The sequence below is a fragment of the Nomia melanderi genome, chromosome 9 (genome assembly GCF_051020985.1).
Source record: "Nomia melanderi isolate GNS246 chromosome 9, iyNomMela1, whole genome shotgun sequence".
In the NCBI taxonomy this organism is placed as follows: Eukaryota; Metazoa; Arthropoda; class Insecta; order Hymenoptera; family Halictidae; genus Nomia; species Nomia melanderi.
In genome coordinates this window covers 6,981,745-7,003,291 of record NC_135007.1, presented here as the reverse complement: position 1 = coordinate 7,003,291, position 21,547 = coordinate 6,981,745, and the positions used below count along the sequence as shown (strand labels likewise).

Here is a 21,547-nt window from a genome sequence, read left to right as displayed (position 1 = left end):
CGTGAACGGCAGGTACTTTTGTCGCGGTCAGATAAGTGGCTAAACAAATTTTCTCTTACTTGCTGCATATGTTTCAGTTACTTTGACTTGTATAGTCCAATTTATCGATTAACGATATGCATAATTAAACTACTACACACACACAGGAACCAAACCACAAATTTCGAGTTACTCGTAGAATTTGTTAGATAGGTAAGGAATTTTAATAATTGAACAAAACATACAGGTATAGTTTCAGTAGTATTTATATATAGCCCAGTCTTACAAAAATGTGACTGCATCGTTCCAAGGGACGGGCAAACATTGCTCACTTGCGTTAAAACTAACAATTGGTGTGCTGTCAGTTCAAAGGTTTTCGTTTCACTGAGAAAGTAGGTACATAATAATTACGGTATCATAAGCATAATAATTAGAAATTAAACTATTAAATTCAAATACAAATCCTACTTTCACTCTCCTATATTTTACTTCCATTTTTATTTATGAAAATCAAAGCGGACATATTTCTTTTTTTTTCCTGATTTATATATATAATGTTATGTGACCACCTTTAAAATTGCCTCAATTGCCATTGTGGCAACGTCTCAATATTCGCAGGCCTCTCAGGACGAAGAAAATTTCAGATCGACCACGTTTGTCTGAGCACTCTTCGATCCCAAGTACTGGCTTAAGTTTAAAAGTAGACGAGCCATAACTAATTTCAATCGGTGCTGATGCATAAGTGGCAATAGGCTGGGGCTGCTTGTTGGTGGTTTTTAGATGTTGAAGTCAACGGAGGTTGGCGCATCACATGGCATACTTGCGCGTCCATTCACGTGCCAATTCATTGTATTTCTCCCTGTCAGTTTTGTATAACCTTGCTATCTCTGGTACCAGAGGATCATCTGGATTTGGATCGCAGAGCAAAGAGCATATTGACAGTAACACTGAAAAGAAAAAGATTTTTTTTGTATTAAATAACCGCCATAAATAATATTGTATTCCTTAATTGATAAATTAATTCACTCTGTTATATTAAAATTATGTACCCTTTGATATGGTGAGTGCTGGGGACCATTGCGATCTTAAAATATCCAAACAAATACTTCCATTACTGTTAATATTTGGATGATAAATTCTAGTTGTAAAAGCAACCTGTACAAACATGCATTGAATTAATATGCTATTTATATATTACTATATCACATGGTAATAATATATTATATTTAATTCACATACCTTAGGTGGTTTGAATGGGTAATCTGTGGGGAAGTGAATTGTAAGGAAAAATACTCCTCCTTGATATGGACTGTCAGGCTGAAAATAACACATACTTCTGAATTTTTAATAACAGTTTTTTTATTGTATCAAACATAATGTAACTTTTACTAACTTTTTCAATGCAAAAGATCAAGTTTCTTAAACTATTGAAACAAGTAGGACAATAATGTTACGTAAATTATACTTCACAATTTATTATGATTTACTGATAAGTTACTTTACAATAACAATTAAAATTATATAAACATAATTAGACAATGTAACTGCAGAAACAAGTATGCATAACAAAAGTATTATGCAAAATGTCACAGTATTATACAACCTAATATAACTGAAAATTGTTTGTTAAATCTTTTATAAAATTATTACATTAAATGTTACATGCATTATGATATGTTTTACAAATGAGAGTATTAATTACACATAGTACAACATAAATTTTATGGTTTGAAAATTACCTTTAAAGATCAGAGTGAAAGCGAAAATACTTGCAAATAATACTCACAAATTATATTTATACTTGTATTACTATAAAATCTTCAAAATGTTTATACTTTTAAATTGATAAATATTAACTTAATTAATTCATGTGAACTAAAGGATGAAAATTAATGTATACTCACTGGTCCCATAATAGTAGCCTGCCAGTGGAATACTGAAAATAATTATACAATTAAATAAAAAAATTTATATCTTATTCCATGATTTTACAAGCATAAAACATAATAGTGAGTTACAACCAAATATAAAATTAACACAATTCTGGACTTAAAAAAAAATAATTAAAAGATGATTGCGATATTAAAAAAAAAGTTATGATTATATTCAATTTAGTTAAGCATGAATTTTTAGATAAACTTCAATCACATTGTACATCAATTTAAAATTATAATTTTACATTCTTCAAGAACTAGAAATATATAGTAGACATATGAAAGTATTATAAGATAACTTACAATCATCTCCTACAGGACCAGCAGAGCATTGCGCCGGTGGATCTCTACCAAGGTCCTGAAGTTCCTAAGCAGAGAGACAAATCTGATTAAAAATGTAAATGAAAACTTTATACTTTTTCAGCTCATGTGTATTTGATAATCTTAATTAACAATTCATGTTTTAAATCCTTTATGATGTCTATAAATTTTCATGTTGTAATAAACTACAACTGCTATTTTAAATATAACTCTTTTTTACTAAGAATATAGTTTATGAAAAGGCTATTTTATATACTGCATCATAATCTTTTAAGAATTTCATGTATACATAAAGTTTAATGAAATGATGAAGTATTTATAATGGTGATAAATATATTTTTTTTACCACATATGTATGTGTACACATTATGCATAAAAAATAGCCATGTATAAATGTTACTTTGTTACATTGAAAGTACAAAAGGTAGTTCTATTGTATTGTCTATAGTATACAATATGAAAACGTAGCTTATGATTCATCCATATATAAGATGTATGAGGATACTGCTTAGAGGTAAATAATATTACTGATAAGTTAAAATAAGGGAATCTCAGCTTATACATTAAAATATTCTTAATGGATGTATAGATGGTAATTCAAAGAAGCGGTTACAATAAATTCAATGCATACATTGAAATTATTACAATGGTACGTACAAACTATGTATATTATTTATCCTATAGAATAATAGAATATGTTGATGTTATACAATGTGCCCATTCGAAAAGTACTACATCTGGAGAATTGTATTCTTTTGTCTTTGCAATAAATGATCGTTTGACCGATGAATAATATACTGACATAAAAGCTTGATGTCTGGCATGCGTTACGTACAAATATATCAGTCCTAAACGATTCATTTTAGCATATTAATGTGTTTTACAGCCACATGGTGAAAATCACATTATACCTTAAACAAATACCAGTGATCATATAGAAAATGAGGGTGCCAACTCTTTCCATAAATGGACTATGAATGCACTAATGAAATTTTCGTAATTTCTAAATATCTATAGCTTCATGCATATATGTATATGTATAAAGATGTATGTAACGCACGGTTTTACGTTACTTCCGGTAATTTATCGGCTAGCCACTTAAAATTTTTTTTAGATTTTCACTGTCACCTTAGGTACATCCACTGGCACAAAGTGGCACTGTGCTGCGTGCGCAATGCACTGTGTTGAGATAAACGCGTACGTAAGTAAATCAAAGCACAATCGAAGAATGCAAAAAAATTGAGAAAAGCCAACATGATTTTCAATGCTGGCTCACATTGCTTCACTGCAAAATCGTTAAGGGCGTTCAACCGCATTCGGCACACATCACATCAACACCTGACTGTCTTTATACAAAACGAACACCGCTGACCATCCACATACCTTATTAATTCGTTTTAAAGCCATTTGATGAACTGTGTGTTGATATTAACTGGCTGAAAACCAGACAGCGATAGCCGCTAGCCGAAGATCTTTGATTAGGGATTGCAAGATGGCTGCCTTCTAAACGTAGTCCTACTGCGTTCGTCAAACCAAATACCATAAAGTATTCTTCCAGTATTTTTTAGATAGTTAAGTAGGTGACTTGTGATTTTGCTTATGATTATTTTATATATTGAATTTTATAATACAAACATCCCAGAGGAAAAGGCCGTCCTTGTACATTCTCTTCAATCTTATATTGTGAAATCAAGACAGAGTCACCACGGATTTCCTTTTATCGGCAACTAGTGAATTTTTGACATTATACGCCGGTTCGCCGGTAGATGTCGCAATGAAAAGTATGAAAACGATTCGTCAATTGCGTGATTGAAACAGATTGCATTCGTATCTCGCCGTGTATGTACATATATAAGACTGTATATTTATGTATTTATCAATTCAATGATGACCGAACGAAATTTAAACGGTAGTTCAGTCATCAAATTACACAGGTTTATACATATCATTGTAAGGAACAAGTATACAGTAAAAGTTTTAAATAAAGAAGATTAAGATTCTGTAATGCGCACAATTTCCACTAATTAAAATATAAATTACTCCACTGTAATGTCAGTGATTGTATTTCTTGGAAACGTATATCGTAGTATACCCTTCCCGAAAGAATCAGCAAGTTGCTACTATACTAAATACGTTAATTGCACTTTGTGTGTATGACAAAACAAAACAAACAATGACGATATCAGTTATAACACGAGGTTAGATAATGTCAGAAAATTATCAAGTATCACAATAACATATATTCATATCCCAATATCGTAATACACAAAATCTGTATTGTAATTCACCATTATGGCCGAAGAAAAAAGAAAGGTAAAAGGATGCTACTGTATTCGGCAAAAGTTTCCGGAGATGCAGAAGAGGCAGGAGCAGTGCAAACGGAAGAGGCAAACGCTCGTATACAACCCGGAGGAGGAAATGTATCACGAGCCATACATGAGGGATTTACGAAAGGAATTTTCAGATGTCTCTCTATTATGCGATTCGAAAATTGAATTGCCATGGCGAGATATCGCGTTACCAGCAGCCGGCATGAAAATTCGTCAAAAAGTTTCGTTGACTTCTTTAAATAATCACCAGGAGTCAGTTAACGACAAAGATTCTGGGAAAGAGCTCACAACAGAGGAATCCATGGGCACTATGACTTTACCGTGGAAAGACCTAATAATTACTGAAACCGTGCAGTCCGGTCTGGCTGATCCTAAAGGTTGCGACTCCGCGCTAGAAATTCCATGGAACGATCTTGTGCTTGAAAAGCCGATAGAAATACGGGCACCGTTAGAAGAAGCCTGTGCCAACGATGACGTTGAAATTCCGTGGGATGACATTTTAATACCTCGAAATATAGTGATTGAATCACAAAAAAAGAAAAAGCATCCATCTTCGAAGTATCCGTCGCGCGGGTTGGCAAGCATGGGGTGCACTAGATGTAAAAGATGTTGCCTACAAAGCAGTACAGGAACAAGATCAGCTAGTTCCTGGAAATAGATCTTTACCGCTTAATAATGCCGGCGCCTTTGCATCAGAGGGAAATACAGAAAGGGAACATTTTATTTTTCCCATTCTTAATCTCATGGAATATAATATGTTAAAAGTGTAACATGTACTTGTACAGTTGCGTACTATCACATTTTATTTGAAAAACAGGAAAGGAAAAATACATTTTTATCGAATTTTTCAAGTAAATGCATATGTGGACGTTCATACATAATGAAACACTGATCACAGGTAAGTAATCGTATTTATACATGATGAACGTGAAATTCAAAAGAAGTATGCAGATTACGTAATACTTTACAACTTCAAGGTCGTCAAGAATCTTTTTCATTAGGTTTATTTTTAACCGATCGAAGTTGTTTGACACGCATTTCGTGTTACGCTACGAATACAGTTTATCGCAAACGAGTAGAAATAAATATTGTTATACCGTAAAACCATGTTTTTTTACTGTTTTATTTAAATTTATGAGCACAAGATGATACGAATAAAATAGTTTATGTAAAAACAAAGAAAAAGAAATTATTGTCGCAAATTATGTTACCGGCAGGGGTCACGTTGGGATTCGAACGGGCTCGACGATGGCGCTGGTGGCGCTAAACACCAGGTCGCCATGATTATTACCCGCTTGGTGATCGTGATTGGCGGCAGTCGGCACTTGCCAGTAGACGCGACTGGTGGTTCGTTCCTATCGCAGTGAGATTGAACGCTGCACACTGAAAATGGCGTAGCAAGGTGGTATAATGCTGTAATCAGTATCTAATATAAACGTATCGTGAAAGGCCTTGAGAAGTGTTGGAGTGTTCGCTATTCGACTTTCCGATCATCCGCAACGATACCGTCCAAACCAAGAGCGTTGTGTTTAACCCGATGGATCGTTTCTTCTTGATAGCAGCGTGAAAAGTGTGTTATGTGATGGTGACTTGTACTGTGCTTTGACAGCGGATGTGTTCGCGTTCCTCGTGACGTTCCGTAGCTCGAACGAAGCCGCAGTCCTGACGAATCAATCGTGATTCGATCGCCACGCGGAAAGAAACGAGGAATAGCGATCGTGCTCACGGGAAATCGAGAATCTTTCCTCGTGACAGCTTGACGACCTCGACTCCAGACGAGTTCAAGATGGCGCCACCGGCATTTTGACACTTGCCCAAGATCCGTCAGCTGGATTTTACTGCCGTACAGTTTTCTCTACTATGAGCAGAGAATTTTTAGTTTCCTGTGCACCCTACACCTATCAGGTAAATTTACATCACGTTCAATTAATAATCTTGCCACTCGCGCAGCGTTACGATCGCATCCTGTGCGATCATTGTCTCCCACCATCTTCCAAACCAGCACTCTGAATTGTCGGTTTCTTTTGGTAACAATGAAAGGTTTTGTTTTTCTTTCATTACGTGCGCGTAGAACATTCTATGATGTAGGTTCCAATGGAGCCAGAAATATTTAACGTACAATCTCTTCTACAATAGTTAAATGGAAATTTGTATTCCGGAGATTTTCGTTTTTATACGAAGAAAGGACTAATTACGTTTGAAAGTGTTACAAATACTCGTTTGATCCACGTTGTTACATTTACGACACGGTTGAAGAAAAAAGTAAACTACGTAGTCATAATGTTTCCTTCGCACCAAGGAAAACAATTTTTTACCATGTTTGTCTTGTGGTTATTTACTTTTGAATGTGTGTGTGTGTGTGTGTGTGTATTTGAATTCTGGCGTTCGTTTGAACGCCGGGAAGTAGATACGAGCGTGGAGAAAACAATGAAGACGATGTCAGTTGAAAGACGACTGTCGGTAAGGAACTGCGGGTAATGTCAAATGGTACAATGAGAAAATTGACAAGTAACCTAAACAGCTTCACGTTTACTTAACGCGATATCATTTCGCGGATATTTCGATCGTGGGGATGAGTAACGATGCCTCTTCGTCGAGGAGTGATGTGTCTTCCTTTGAGGCATCTACAACGAACCTGGAGGAGGAATTTAACTCTCAAGCTTCCGTTGATAGGGACGCTAAGAGACCGAGACTGTCGGTCGCGAACAGCATAGCCAAGAAGGTTAGAAGTATGCGACTCTCCAAGGAAATATGACATTTTTGTTATATTTATTTACACTGTTTAAAGAAATATGAATTGTTATTATTCTTGCTTATTTTCTATGGACAAACAGAATTTCAATGGGCTTTATTTATCTTTATAGTAAGCAATTTGTATATGTAACTTTATATTTAATTTTTGTAAGGAAAACATTGTTTGTAATATTTAATTAGCTAACTCAACCATTTTTTCTTAGTGTGTTTGAGATTGAAAGAATTAAATTAATAGTAAGTTGTATAAATATCCAATGAATTCTGTGGGATAAAAAAAGCAGAGGGACATGTAAAACTCGTGTCTTGTTTTTTTATTTAATTAATATGTTATTTTAAAATCACTAAAGCCCATTTCTCAAGCGAACGTATCTATAGCAATTTCCACTAATTTTAGGAAATACAATATACAATTAGAAGCTTGTTGATTTGTACGTTTAAATGAAAGTTTAAACTAAAGGCGAGTTCCTTTAATTTTAGTATTGAAATAAGCTCAACGTATACGGTTTATAAAACCTTACACTTATGTGATTACTCCGAAAAGCGAATTATTAGGTGTTCATACGATATACTGTTAATTCGCCATTAGATTCTGTGAATTTGTATTTTTTTTACTTCTCCTAAATTAATATCCATTATATTAACCAATTTTATTCAAAGTATGTGTACTCAGAAATTATTTCAATCGGAATCTCGTTTATCGTTCATTATAAGTAGATCCGTTCCAAGTTTTCGGGTGTCTCTTTCTTGAAGCGTTTCTTAAGATCGAAGACCAAAATCAGGTCTGGAAATGAATTGAGCGGATGCTCTTCCGTGACCATCGATACCACGAACATCTTGTTAGATCGTGCGCTGTCGGAAGCGGCTGGTGGTACACATTTTACCAATTTACGAATTCTTACGTACAAGACTATTTTTACGATTATCAATATTTACGTTAACAAAATATTATTTGTCAGCGACCACGATCAATACGCAAAATCTGCCGGAAGATGGGGATACTGTCGAGTGGACAGAAAACCATATGGTCGAACCAGAATGGCATGACCCCGGTTGTAACCCTTTCATTGGTTTCACGGCATTCGATTCTGAAGGACCTTCTACCTCGAATATAGATGGTAATATACTTAATACTGTGAACTGCTGATTATAAGGGTGCTGTGCCGGAAATGGCACTGACTGCCTTATACGAGTCCATCGGTCAATCTTTTGAACCTTTAAATTTAGTGTTGCATTATTTATTCACACTGCTATCCGCGTATTTTCGGGTATTGTTCTACTAATCGATTCATATGAGTTAAAAATTCTACAATTTTTTTTATGCCAGTGCATCAAATATCAGACCTTGAAAATGTGATCTGTATTCATGAAAACAAAATATATAGAAAATTGATTCATGTTTTACCATTTAGTCCTAAATTTGGGAAAAGATTTAAGGAAATATAAAAAATCTCTAATTTTTCTATAATTCAAGATACTTTTTGTAGTGTCGAGTATTATTCTATTAATTTATGTAAATGAACAAAATTATTAAATTATATTAAATAAAATTTGGACCTTTGAAACGCGTTATTGCATTTTTGAAAAGGAATGTATTGTTTTTGTAACATCAGGGTTAATTTCGGGAAACAGAGTAAGAAAACATGGGGGTCAATTCATTTTTTCGGTTGATATAAGCGTTGAATGTTCCAGGAACGCGATATTCACCGATTCGTGTATATATAATGTATTACATAGGACGGGTTTCCTTGCAGGCGAAGATCAGGGTAGGAATCGATTTATTCACTCTACAACTTCTGCGGTATCCGGAACCGAGCCTGTTGAAACCATCTCGAATTCCGTGAACACATCCGAAACGATGACTGATGGAGTATTTCTGGACGTTTTAACCCCAAGCGGAATTCTGACAGAGAACATTTTAGAGTTTGCGGGAGCTTTGTCGGTTCCTTTCGGGTAAACCGTTCAATCTGTATTTAATTCGGCAAAATAGAACAAAATTGGAAAATACTTCTATAAGTCCTGTAGATTAAGGAATCTGCATTGAATTAAGAAAGTAGCTTGATTTATTTTTATTTTTCCTAAATCGTAATTAACAATTCTTAAAAAAGAAAAAGCTATAAATACCCACTAAACGAAAAAAACCACTACGATGAATGCTTTTAGAACACAGACGGAAAGATTAAGGGACGAGTACTATCTTGAATACTACAACTATATCGAGGACGTTGATCGTCGAGGGCTGTACGTCGAAGGCCCGGTAAACGGTGAAAGCGGATTTAGTAGATCGAGTACAATCGGGTAATCGTTTTGCAATCTCGAAACTTGTGTTAAGATTTACATTGTTATCCAAATTCATTTCGCTACCAAATATTTTCTTACTAATTGAAACAAAATAAAAATTTGACAACGATAGAAACAACTAGATAATAATATAAATCAAACACTACACTATTGATTAATAATAATTATTACGAACAATATTTATCTCAGACATATACTAAATGGTATTCACAAGTAGACATAAAAAATTCACATGCCAATCATCACGTTAAAGAATTAAGGATCCTGCTCTCTTTATTAATCCTTTTATCGAATTGCCGGTTAGTCTCTGCCACTGCTAGACGGCGTGGTAGCCATCTCTTATAGCTGATGCGTAACTTTTGCCATGGGGATCGAAACGCGTGTATTTGATTCCCTTACACGTGCGTCCTCAAAACTGATTACTCAACTTAATACTTGCGGTGAGGCGTTGCACGCGTATACTATTTTCTCGTTTGGCCCCGGCTTTCGCGCTGGCAGCACACTTCGTGCCCGCAGCCCGACGCGGAGATATCAAATGTACCAACTGCGTCGGGTTGTTCCGACGAGCGGAGTTGAAGATTGCGGTGCATTGTGCGGCTCCGTTCGATAAACCTACTCGCGTGCTAACCGCGTTAAAAATCGCTAACGGTATCGTTACTGCGGTCGGTTTACATTCGTACGGCGTCGCCGAGACACTCTCGGTGACGCCGCCGGAAACAGTTTCGGACGGTTGGTCGTCTTCACCCTTATTAGCTTGGCCGACACAGACCAGTGAACTTCCGAAGCGATTGTTCGCCTGTGACGGGAACTGTTTTTGATCGAACTGCGTTTAGAACGGAGCGAAAGTTGGCTGGCGAGACCGATGACTTTAGAGGTTTTGCATAGACTATCTGGAGATAGGTCTAGGTTCAATGGGTACTTAAGTGTTCAAGTTAATTTTAGCGTGGAAGTTATGTTTCTTGGGATTCGAACGTTGTTCGCGAGTAGATCGGGGAATTGTACGCACTTACAGTGTATAAAAATGTAAAGTATCTTTGGAATTTATGGTTATTGTATAAGACTTATGGTCCTTATGGACTTACGTGTGTCTGAGTTTTGTCCTTTGGTAGAATGTACTGATAACTGTTTGTTGTTTGCTTTATCAGAAGTCCGAGGAGGCACTGATAACAAACTGAATTATCGGTATCTACAGTCAGCTGGTTAAGCTAGCGGTAGTACTGATAAAACATGAGAATAGCATTCCTAATAGTTACAGAGTTTACCTTCGAATGCTTCAGGTATTCCTTATCGCTGTTCGTTGTGGTATCTGTATAGTGTTCTTTAGCTATATAATTTAAATAAACTGTTAATTTTAGGAACACCGTTCATTTAAGGAATATCTGAGCTTATGTGGCGATAATGCTTAAATTAGCTTATGCATTAACTTACTGAAGTATAATATTTCTCTTGAGCAATATTGTTTTTGATTTAAAGATTACTGTTTAACTTCTGGAATATGCTAGTACTGTAACTAAAGAATTCATGAAATATATCGTTGACAGCGGTGACAAATTACATTCACAGATACTATACCCCCTCCGCAGGAATTACCGAAGCTTTTAAGAGGTTTCCATGTGGGAGTAAGGGGTTATAACATAGGGCAAGGTCTAGAAAATTGTTTCGGTGGATGAATCAGGTTTGGTGACACAGGAGATAGGATGACACTGGGTTCGAATGACACAGGAAAAGTTTTAGGTTACCGTGGAAATATTTGCTGGAAGACAAAATGTCTAATTAAACGAGATTGGATTGGTTTGTGCAGACTGTTAACAAAGATATCCGTCATATTGTTAAACCAGCTTTAAAATAAAATACAGGAAAACTGGATAATTAAAATACTAACCAAAAATATTCGAAAATACCAGAATGAATCTGTTATATTACAATCTAATCGGTAGGATACAGGTTATTCGCATGAAATTTTTTAAAATCATAGGAAATATTAATCATTCTTCTAATACCGAGATTCGGTTGTCCAATAGTAAACATGATTAGAACACGAAACGTGAAAACCAAGTTACGCATACATAAGTAATGTGTTCATATATTATACATATACACAAGTAATAGAAAGGAAGTTTGTATCCTTGTAAAGTGAAATGATTTATTGGAGCAGTTTCACGAGGGGAATGTTGCATCCATTCGGCTACCGTTTCGCCTGCAGTTAAAAGCCCGAGTCGGCCGATGCTCAATACGCTCTTAACGTATTCAGAATTTTGCGAATCGCGAAACCACTTCGCAATCGATAGAGTGAACCGCGTAGCATGCAATAAAAACACGGACTATAATTAACAAACTTCCGACTGTAATAAGGAAGTATTGAGTACCGATAGTTGCGCACAAGAGCCGTACAACTAGCGAAATTACGACGAACCCTTTAAAAGATGCAGGAAGGAAATCACAGTGCGCTAGAAATAACAGTTGTCCCAGCGCCCACTTTCTCGGTTGTTATCGCGCCGAATGGTCGCCTCTGTTCACTCAGTAATGCATTCTTTTTCTGGGCTTCTGTGATCTATTTCCTTTTAATTAAATAAAAGAAAACTTCTTGTTCGCCACATAATTATTGCACAATTCCCATTACGCAATACGCGCGATTGAAGCTCGTGAAATCATCCTAATTATTTTTTCTTGACGATTTTAATTGCATGAGTTGGTAACGAAGACGCATTAAATACTAGAATAATTATTGTTAGAGGACGAAGTCTTCTTTTCACTACGTAGGATGACTGCGAGTTCTGTAACTAGGTGTATAGTTTTGCGATTATGTTCATGATAACGACGGTCTATTGTCTTGTTCTTGCTTCTCACCGATAATTCGCACATTTTTGGCTTGGAAACTGTATCTGTATAATTATTAAACTCTGTTGCTGGAAGTTTCACGATTTCCACATTCTCTTGATAATGTTTAATTCGTCGCAGTTTAAATTACTCTGATTAAATTCGCTGTGTTTAAAAGTGTATACGATTACATGCACTTTCTAGATGTGATTGCTATCATTAATCAGAATAATTTCTGCGTTATATTATATTCCATTCATTCATTAACATTAAGAAATTTCATTGTCTTGTTGAAGAATTCGGAAGCTTAAGGGAAGCTTTATTTAATTATTATGATTTTGATTAATTATTAATTAGGAGGAATTGAGAGTTTTTTTCAATGAAAGTGAAATATGGAATCTGATCTTCATCGAATATGATTCAGGGTCGGTTCAAGGTTAAGAACATCCAAGTACATAGAGTATCGAATCCCATCAGCACCTATGAGCTCTTCTAAGCTGATCCTGACTGGATCATTTCGCGCTTTCCATGTTGTAACGTGGCTGCGGCCGATCAGCAATTTCCATCGAAGTTACCCGGTTTTATTATATTCAGGGGGTCGAGTGTAACTGAACAAGTTCTGCCCGTAACGCGAGGTGCTGGGACTTTCACGAGTGTGCGTCTTGCTCACTGGATCGTACTGGAGATCCTATTTGATTACAGGCTGCGTTCTACCGAGCAGTGGTTACGTCTGATCGTGACTCATTCGTTTCGTACGAACACGCGTGTATGCGGGCACGTTTGTATCTATCGATCAGCTCATTTGAGAAAGTGCATGTGAGGTAATGCACATTGAAATATTAATTTCATCTGTTATTTATAGCGTTCTTTGTCTCAGGGATGAAGGAATGCGTGTTGTGTCTATATTCGAAAAACAATTCTATAAAAACAATGTCATTTGCAAACGCAAGGGATGCAGGACCATCGATGCAGTTACTTAATATTTTTCATTGTTCTGATAGTATGCAGAAAAATGCATTGTTCCAAGGTTTATCTATCCCTTTCTATTTTAGATTAACTTTATCTATTTTAGATAAATTCTTCTAAGTTTTCTTCTTCCACAGAAACCTTTAACAATTCGTAGCATCTTCAATACTGAATTTCCTTTCTCTACAGAAATATCCAAATAAATTATAAAATTCTCAGCAATTTCTAAAATTAACATAATGTAACATGTCAAGATCCTATAAACCCGAAATCCTTCCGACAGACTGAAACCCCAAATTTCGTGTCGCCTTGCGCAACGTCCGAGATCATGAAGTAAATCGAGTGAGAATGACGAAATGATGAAACAACGTCAGGCAATGGGGAAAGACGTGGAAGGGAAGGGAAGGGAAAAAAACGGCAAAGTGCACTTTCTCCGTTCGTTATGTGGACAGAAATTCGAGCAACGGAGAAATTTCTCTTGTTAAGCCGAAGCTGCGGTTACGCGAGCGGGGTCGCGTCGCTCCTCTCCTTCCTGTCCGCCGTCTCCTTCCAGTTCTCCACGATTCCTACTGTCCTCCAACGACGTTTGATAACTTGTCCACCGAACAGAAGGGGCAAGTGCAGCAAGAGGACACGTCCAGTCGTGATGGACATTGACGCCTCAATTTCAGCCACTTTTATTATTTCGGTCACAATTTCATTAATTTCAATCTTATTAATCTTGTGATCTTTGTTTACGCGAATCAGCCAATGACAAAAGCGGCCGAAACCAAGGCGTCAACGTTCATCGCGAGTGGACGTGCCCGTAGTTGCTCTTGTCCGTTCAGTTCGCGGGATAAGTTGGAGGAAGATCAAACGTCGTTGGAGGACAGTAATGGAAGCGTGAAATCGCCGCGTCGGCCTCGCTGAATAACTTTGACGATTTGTCAGGTAGGCAGGTGCATCCTGGTACCGAATATGGATTCGGCGGTTCGGTCGATTCCCGTTGGTACAGATATAGCGGGATAGGGTATAAGGCGGCCGGCACCGGGCGACTGTGGCGTGCCGATAAGCCCCGCAAAATTTCCATTGCACGCTGATGGACGAGCAGCCGAGCTAACCGCTTGTGTCTCGTGATCATCCCCGGACGCGCAATTAAGTACGCTAAGAATTTTACGGATTGCAACGAGGTCGAAATGGAATCCGATGGCGAGATCACGATCATTCGAGAACTCCGTCGAGCTTTAATGGAAAATTAGATTATCAAGACGCTCGCTCGTTTGCGAGCGAGCGGATTGTTGATGAACTCGCTGCAACGATTATAGCCGATAACATCGGAACTCCATTGGTTACGGGAAAACTTTCTACCAAAGATCATTCAAATGAGATACGGGCCTCTCAAAAGTGAGATCTGTGTATATATGCCTATTATGCTTTCTGCGAAGTTTACGTCTTTTGCTGGCGTCCTTTTTTGCAGATGTTTGTTGTCGGCAACAGACTGTGAGAGTGTACAAAGGATTCTTTTTATGAGATTTAGAGGAATCGAGATAAAATTTATGTAGTACAAATGAAATGAAGTTGTTTCACGCGCGTTTGCTTTGAATGTTTCTGTAAGAAACAGGTGATTAATTTTAACAATTAAAATGGAGCTTGGATAGGATTCAATGAAGTAGTGTTTGAGAGTATAATGATTTGTTCAGAATATGTAATAAAGTCAAGGAAATTGGTTGCTGTTAAGATGATTCAGGCTAGATTGGAATTCCTTGAATTCCATTGTGAAAGGTCGTTGGAAGACACCGATGCTATTAATGCCTCGTGATTCAGTTTTTCGAGAATTTATACAGTAATCTTACGGCAGTATCGTGCATGATGTGCCTCGGAAACTTGCACCGCGTATCCCGAACTAATGGTCGATACACGTGCGTGTTTGATTTATGATCGATTGTCAGGTGGAAATAATGAGGGAGTGCCAGTATAATTACGCCACGTTTGCTCAACTTTCAATTAACAATTGATTAACTGTTTGCTAGATTGATATTTACCACGGCAGAATATTACTTGTAATAAACAATCCAATTCTGCCTGTTTATTGTTGGTTTCAATGGAGATAATCGATACAAGAGAAATGAGTTTCCCAGCTTTGCAATTAGGACAATTGACGAAAAAAGGAATTCGAGGAGACACGAAGAATCAAATGATTTTAGACTTTCTTCAATCATTACATCCCCAATTTCTTATTATAATATATTCATCTCTAAAATTCTTAAATAGTGTAGATTATCTATTTTATCGCAACCTGTCCAGTTATCCTTTCATTCTTGTAACGTCTCCCCTACTCTACGCATGAGATACGAATGATTCACTCTTTCTGATTGTTTCATATTTAATTTCCATTTACAGTATATTCCCGTCTGGAACGTTCGCACGGGACAGAGTTTTCAATTGTTTTATCGTGTTTCGTCGAACGGCTCACGTTCTCGGGCATATTTTGTACGACAGACTTGGGTGTGTCCGTGCACCACGGATTTTTAAATTTAATCGCACGTCGGCCGCATGGTTTGTGGGTGTCCGACCGTGGGTCTCTCCCCGGCGAGATGTATAAACACAACGCCATCGTCGTCTACGAGACCGGCGTCACGCACGGTTTTACTCATCGCTTTGGAAAGTAAAAGTTCTCGTTCTGCGAGCCTTTTCTCCGCGCGCGCCGTGTGTGGCGCATCACCATCCCGCTATGCTGCCGCACGATCGTCAAGGTACGACGTCTTCTTCTTCTTCGCCGGCCCGTTAAATCGTTATCTCTGATCTCCTTCTCGTGGAAATGCCCACACTTTCACGTTAGACGATAGCGAACAATCGCGGCGGCGCGAGTACCGGCTAATTTGTTGGAAAACATCAATGACACGTGTTACACTTACGTGGATGAATCTTGGTTAACCCTTTGGATACTGTTAGCGTCTACAGAAACAACAATAAAGAAATTGAAATGGTCTTCCAACCGCTTCCAAGTGGTTTTTCAACCACGGTAAAAAATGTAAATAAAGTCAAACGACACTCTTTTTTATCACGAGAAATCAGTACTTATGACATTAAAAAGGATAAACAAACGAATTTTCCACTTTTTTGAACTGTTTAAATCTTTTATTCGGTAGTTTTTCCTAGGTAGTATTTGCTTTAGAAGTAGATTCCAGTGCATTGAAAAAGATAATAAATAATGATGAAGTTGAAGAGATATCCTAATTTGCGATTGAAAATAAGCCTTGAGCAAAAAGGATCAGTAGGTGCACAGGAAATAATGCATTTATTTTAAAAAACTGGCATGACTTCTTACATCTTAATCAGTCCTTTTTATCAAACTTAGGAGCGAGATTAGCAGCGCGTCTGAAAGCGGACACCCGGAAATGCGTAATAGAAGAGTAGGACAGGATCGTCCGCTGCAAATTTTCGATATGTCGACGAACATGGTGATCAGGAAACCACTTTTTCGCAGGGATAACGAGCCGGCAATGTTCTAATCAATTAATAATGTTCGTCGAGTTATTCCTTACTTCGAAGAAAAAATGTTACTCTTCAGTAGGTATATGCATAGTAATCTATTCAAAATTAAACATGAGCTACTAAATTAATTAAAATTTTTACACTTAAGTATCTGTGCACTTTAAGGAATAAAAGAATGATTGTGATATATAACAATTCATACATTAAATTGTAATGTGTAAGCGTAACGTTGTATCTTTCTGTACATGATTACATATATTCTACAACGATTGCAGTGAAATTTCACTAAGAAATTACGGAGTATTATGTTTTACACTTCGTTTTATTTTAATTATAATTGAATTATAATGGTGAAAACACAATTATTACAATCAAGTATCACCTAGACCCAGGTAAAACAAAATTGTCTTTTCCGCATGAGCAATATTAGCGGTTTAAACATGTGATAAAGAATAAAAACCTGTGAAAGTGTCCGCCTTGTTTATTTTATGGGCCTTTATTTGCCACAGGCGCATAAATGTTCGCGGGCCAATCGTAACCAATGATTTTCTTCTTGTCGCATTCCGCGCGGTCACTATTCGGAACGAAATCACATTTAAATGAGACGAAAATGAAATTCTTGCGTCAGTAAAAATGATGATTTTAGCGTGCGGTATAATTACGCCGCCATTACGACACAGTGGAATATGCTCCGCGATACGGGCTCGATCATAATTCTCTTATATTTTATATTATACGGTATGGATCAGCCGTGTTACGTAACACGGAAATCAACCTGGAAAATTAATTCCGGATAAAAAATACGCACGGCGAATTTCACACGGCAAAAAGATGGAATAAATTTCCATGGTTGTGATGGTAAACGAAGTTAGAAATTATGCATCGTAAAATCGAACAAATTTATATTTTTATTCTGAATGACAATTTTTCGAAGCTTCATAGTTTCCTATCCTTAAAAAATGCTACTTATTGGTCTTTTTAATAGGAACCCATGAAACCGCTAATATTTACACAATACTAAATAACATTCTAGCATTATGAGAAATTAAACGAAACCGATCCCAAGTAAGTTTTTGATACCACTGAACGTTTTCCTCTAATTGAAAACCGGTGATGAGACTCTCGTTTTAATTGTTGTTTGATCACGATAAGAAAAATGTTGATAAATTATCAATAGAAGAGTAATGATAATTGCAGGAATCGTGTGTTCGAATAGCAGAGCGCGAATAGTGTTGCTGCTAAACCCATTTCAACGCGCACGGCTATAATTAATCCATGGTAACCGGAATGCTCGTATTAACGAGCAGGAACTCGCGAGCGGAAGTTACTTTTCAGTAGGAAGAGGAAAAAAGATCCGCATCGTCCTGATGAATTCCGCCGAACGGTAAAATAACAATACACTTTTTGCACTATTGAATTGTTATGTAACGCGTTTCACATCTCGTTGAGAAAAAGTGAAATAATATTCGGTTTTAATGAGTAACGTATCTATTGTAGTAATATGTATTGCATAATGAATAAGTAGACGAGTTATCTACGCCATATAATTATTCAAAGATGTACCACATTTAAAAATACCGTACAATGTTATAATGAAGATAGCATTACATTAAGGAAAAAATAAAACGTCGAGTATGTACCGTATAATCTTTTACAATAACCGTTTCGAACGTGCAGTTTGTAACAGAATATATTCAATTATTACGACTGAGTAGCTCTCTAACATATTAGGTTGTGTAATACGAAATGTCGGATTTTGCGGAAGAAAGGGAACCTTGTTTGATGTTCTAAAAGATGTTTATTCAATAAAAATATTCTCTATTCGATTCGATACACTTCTGCTGATTTTAATGAATATATTCCTTTTCTTGTAAATTTTGAATATTTAGAATGAATAAATTCTAAAGGGATAGTTATAAATTACTGTTTTGGGTTTATCACGCGACTCAATTTGCGAAGGAATATCAGCGAAGCGAAATTTTGCAAATCAATGCTGCAGTGTTCTTTCATTCACAGTATCGTCTTCAAATGTATTGTTTATATTTTCAGCAGTTTCTGTAGCATTATTTCGAAGTTTGAATTCATATAAGAAAATGACGAATACTGACGGTGTCGATGTTTCCAAAACGAAAACGATGCAAGAAATAGTTATCATGCACAATTCGGAAGAACTTTTTTCTAAAAAGGTACTCCGATAATGGATAATGAAACTGTTTAGGAGCTTGTACAGAAAACAAAGGAATAACAACAGGAGTACAAGTCAGTTTTTCTTTTAGGAAGATTAAAAAGATGAGTAACGCGGCTACTCGCGATTAATTTTGCGGTTATTCGAACCGGATAGCCCGACATTTGAGCTGACTCGCGCTACAGATTGAACAAGCTAATTTAATGCCGATAAAGGAAGAGAAAATATCGTATAATTACCGGGGAGCAGCCGTTCGCGGTGGTATTCAGCACCGGCAATGCCATATTCCGAGAAGCTGTGACTCAGCTTCCCATAACGAGGGGAAAAATAAAGAGAAAAATGTCCGATGTGAATAATACGATGCAATAAACTCGCTTATACTCATTGTCAGGACTCTTAAAAAGCGTTAGTCGAACGTGTCCCACTTTCGGGCCGCAAGGCGACTGGATGCCCGTGTGCCTGCGAGTGTGTACAGGTATTAGAAAGCGTGTTACGCGATTATGAACCTTTGTTCATCCCTCGTTATTCAACCTAACGCTGAACGATGACTCTTCGCCAATTTAATTCTCTTCGTCTCTTCTTGCCTGGTTCTCGCATAATGCCCATTTATGGGTACGTCTCAATCACTGGTAGCCTGGAACACTTTGTCCCGCCGATAATCATTGAAATAAACGGCAGGTTTATCGTTACGTTTCATCGGTCATTCGAAGCGCCGATGCTTGCTTTCCCTTTTTCGGTAATTCGTTAATGCGTTTCGAATCGCTTAGCGACACGGTGAATCCGCGCGGACCGTGTATACAGGGTGTCCAAGGTTTTAATGTTCAAACTTCGTCAGTATATTCTGTGGCACTAAATAAGAAACAAATGTTATGTAAATATAGGTCACGTAGAGCTTTATTAAAAAGTTATAACAAAAATACGGAATACAACTAATATAGGAATAGTAACCGACTTACTGTTTTGCGAGCATTAGGCTCGAATGGAACCATATTTACATTCAGTGTGTTTATGTAAGGTGTGTTGATAAATGAATACAAAAGATTAATAATGCATTCAATGAAATGAAACAGGATAAAAATGAAATTCGCTAAAAGAATATGCGACAAAAGTGTAATTCACTGCTTTCCTGTCTTCAGTGGATTTTGTTCGAGAATTTTTCCTGTTGCCCTTTGTTTCAATGAACGTTTTATTCATCTCTTTGGATAATTCAGTGGTTTTGTAGAGAACTCTTTGTTTTCTTATTTGATAATCAGATTTTGATGCAACAATTTGTATTAAGAGGATATGAATTTATATAATCTATTGATTTAATTAAATCATTTTTTCTTGAATAAAATTTACCGATTTATTAACGTTTATTTCTGACAGTGGGATATAAAATTGCTTGAAAGGATTATTTAAAACAAGTACACATTAATAAGTGTAACCCTGGATTTGTTGATGCACTAATTCGAGTCGTGGAAAATTTCAAACGTTTATCCTCACATTTTGACAACAATTTTTTCTGATCACTTAAGTGACCCTAAACTTTTGAGTGGCAGTATATGTGTCCGCTATTTAACAACTGCCAGCATGGGAGCGTGGGTGTTCCGACGCCGCGTGCGGTTATCGCTTGGCTCTTCTGTTGATTCTTGACTCTGCTTGCTTCTACAAATCTTCTCGGTTGTACCCGGCGTTTTTAAACATTTTTTTTGTCGTGGAACCGGTGAGTGTTAAACCGCGTGTAGTGGTTGCGATCGGCGATGAAAACCATGTGATCGATGATGTACGGAAATGATCGATACGCAGTCGATTGTTTCACTGATGTAACTTGACAAATTTGATCGCCGTTCGATTTGGTTGTACATTGATTGACGTATCAATACATCGATTACCAACTGTTTTAATTATTAACCTTTGGATACAAAACAAATTACATCTTCCATTTCTCAAATTTACCAGGTTATTTATTTGATAAACCAATTAGCAAGACAAAATCAAACAAAAATATGAATAAAAACTGTATTTTATTCTCAATTTAAAGAAATTTTTTATGAAGAATCTATAAAAGTTCTTTTTGTCTATTTGGAAAACTGAAAATCTTATTTTCACTTTGCTACTTCATTGTTAAACGAAAAAAAAACAAAAATAATTGTGTGTTCTAGGAAGCGTTCTGCAGTCGTGGTTTACACGGTCCCTCTTTATCTTCTCGGCCGTCGTCAAACTGCTATCTTTACTGTCTAGCTTGAGCCGTTGCCCGTTAATTCGCGTTCACGCAGATAAATTCTTACGAGTTAGTAAGAACTTTTTGTCCCGGCGGGTTTGATACGCGTCGTGTTGCCTAGTTGCTTCTTTCTTGAGCCATACTGAAAGCGAACAAAACTTGTTAATTGAGTTAAGAAACTTGTAGCGCTGCTGGAACAACCGTCGAAGTAGAGATTTCACTCGGATGAGATCTTGCTCGCGCGATCATTGAACGCACTGCCGTACTTTTTGCGCGCTATTCGTAG

General features: G+C 36.8%; 3 protein-coding genes across 5 annotated transcripts in view; 2 read left to right on the top strand and 1 right to left on the bottom strand.

Moving 5' to 3' along the window:
- Nucleotides 1–227: 227 nt before the first annotated feature.
- Nucleotides 228–3,941, bottom strand: eff (ubiquitin-conjugating enzyme E2 eff). The gene is made up of 6 exons (XM_031978636.2): nucleotides 3,618–3,941; nucleotides 2,217–2,280; nucleotides 1,884–1,915; nucleotides 1,219–1,296; nucleotides 1,029–1,134; nucleotides 228–926 (listed from the first exon to the last, which is right to left on the bottom strand). The coding sequence occupies exons 1-6, from the start codon at nucleotides 3,639–3,641 to the stop codon at nucleotides 787–789; spliced, it is 444 nt and encodes a 147-aa protein (XP_031834496.1). The 5' UTR covers nucleotides 3,642–3,941; the 3' UTR covers nucleotides 228–786.
- A 549-nt stretch (nucleotides 3,942–4,490) lies between these two features.
- LOC116427834 (uncharacterized) overlaps nucleotides 4,491–21,547 on the top strand; it is a 42,832-nt gene continuing 25,775 nt past the window's right edge. The window contains exons 1-5 of one of the 3 annotated variants that reach the window (XM_031978635.2): nucleotides 5,249–5,462; nucleotides 5,782–6,469; nucleotides 8,275–8,433; nucleotides 9,070–9,268; nucleotides 9,479–9,613. In XM_031978635.2, coding sequence (XP_031834495.1) covers nucleotides 8,340–8,433; nucleotides 9,070–9,268; nucleotides 9,479–9,613 — 428 coding nt within the window. In that variant the 5' untranslated portion in view covers nucleotides 5,249–5,462; nucleotides 5,782–6,469; nucleotides 8,275–8,339. Of the gene's footprint in view, nucleotides 5,463–5,781; nucleotides 6,470–8,274; nucleotides 8,434–9,069; nucleotides 9,269–9,478; nucleotides 9,614–16,736; nucleotides 16,876–21,547 lie in introns of those variants that run through there. The other 2 variants (XR_004235165.2, XR_004235163.2) reach the window with 2 other exon arrangements.
- The window catches only part of jvl (javelin-like), a 92,352-nt gene continuing 77,308 nt past the window's right edge, over nucleotides 6,504–21,547 (top strand). Inside the window, exon 1 of the mRNA XM_076371170.1 lies at nucleotides 6,504–7,286. Coding sequence (XP_076227285.1) covers nucleotides 7,137–7,286 — 150 coding nt within the window. The 5' untranslated portion in view covers nucleotides 6,504–7,136. The remainder of the gene's footprint in view (nucleotides 7,287–21,547) is intronic.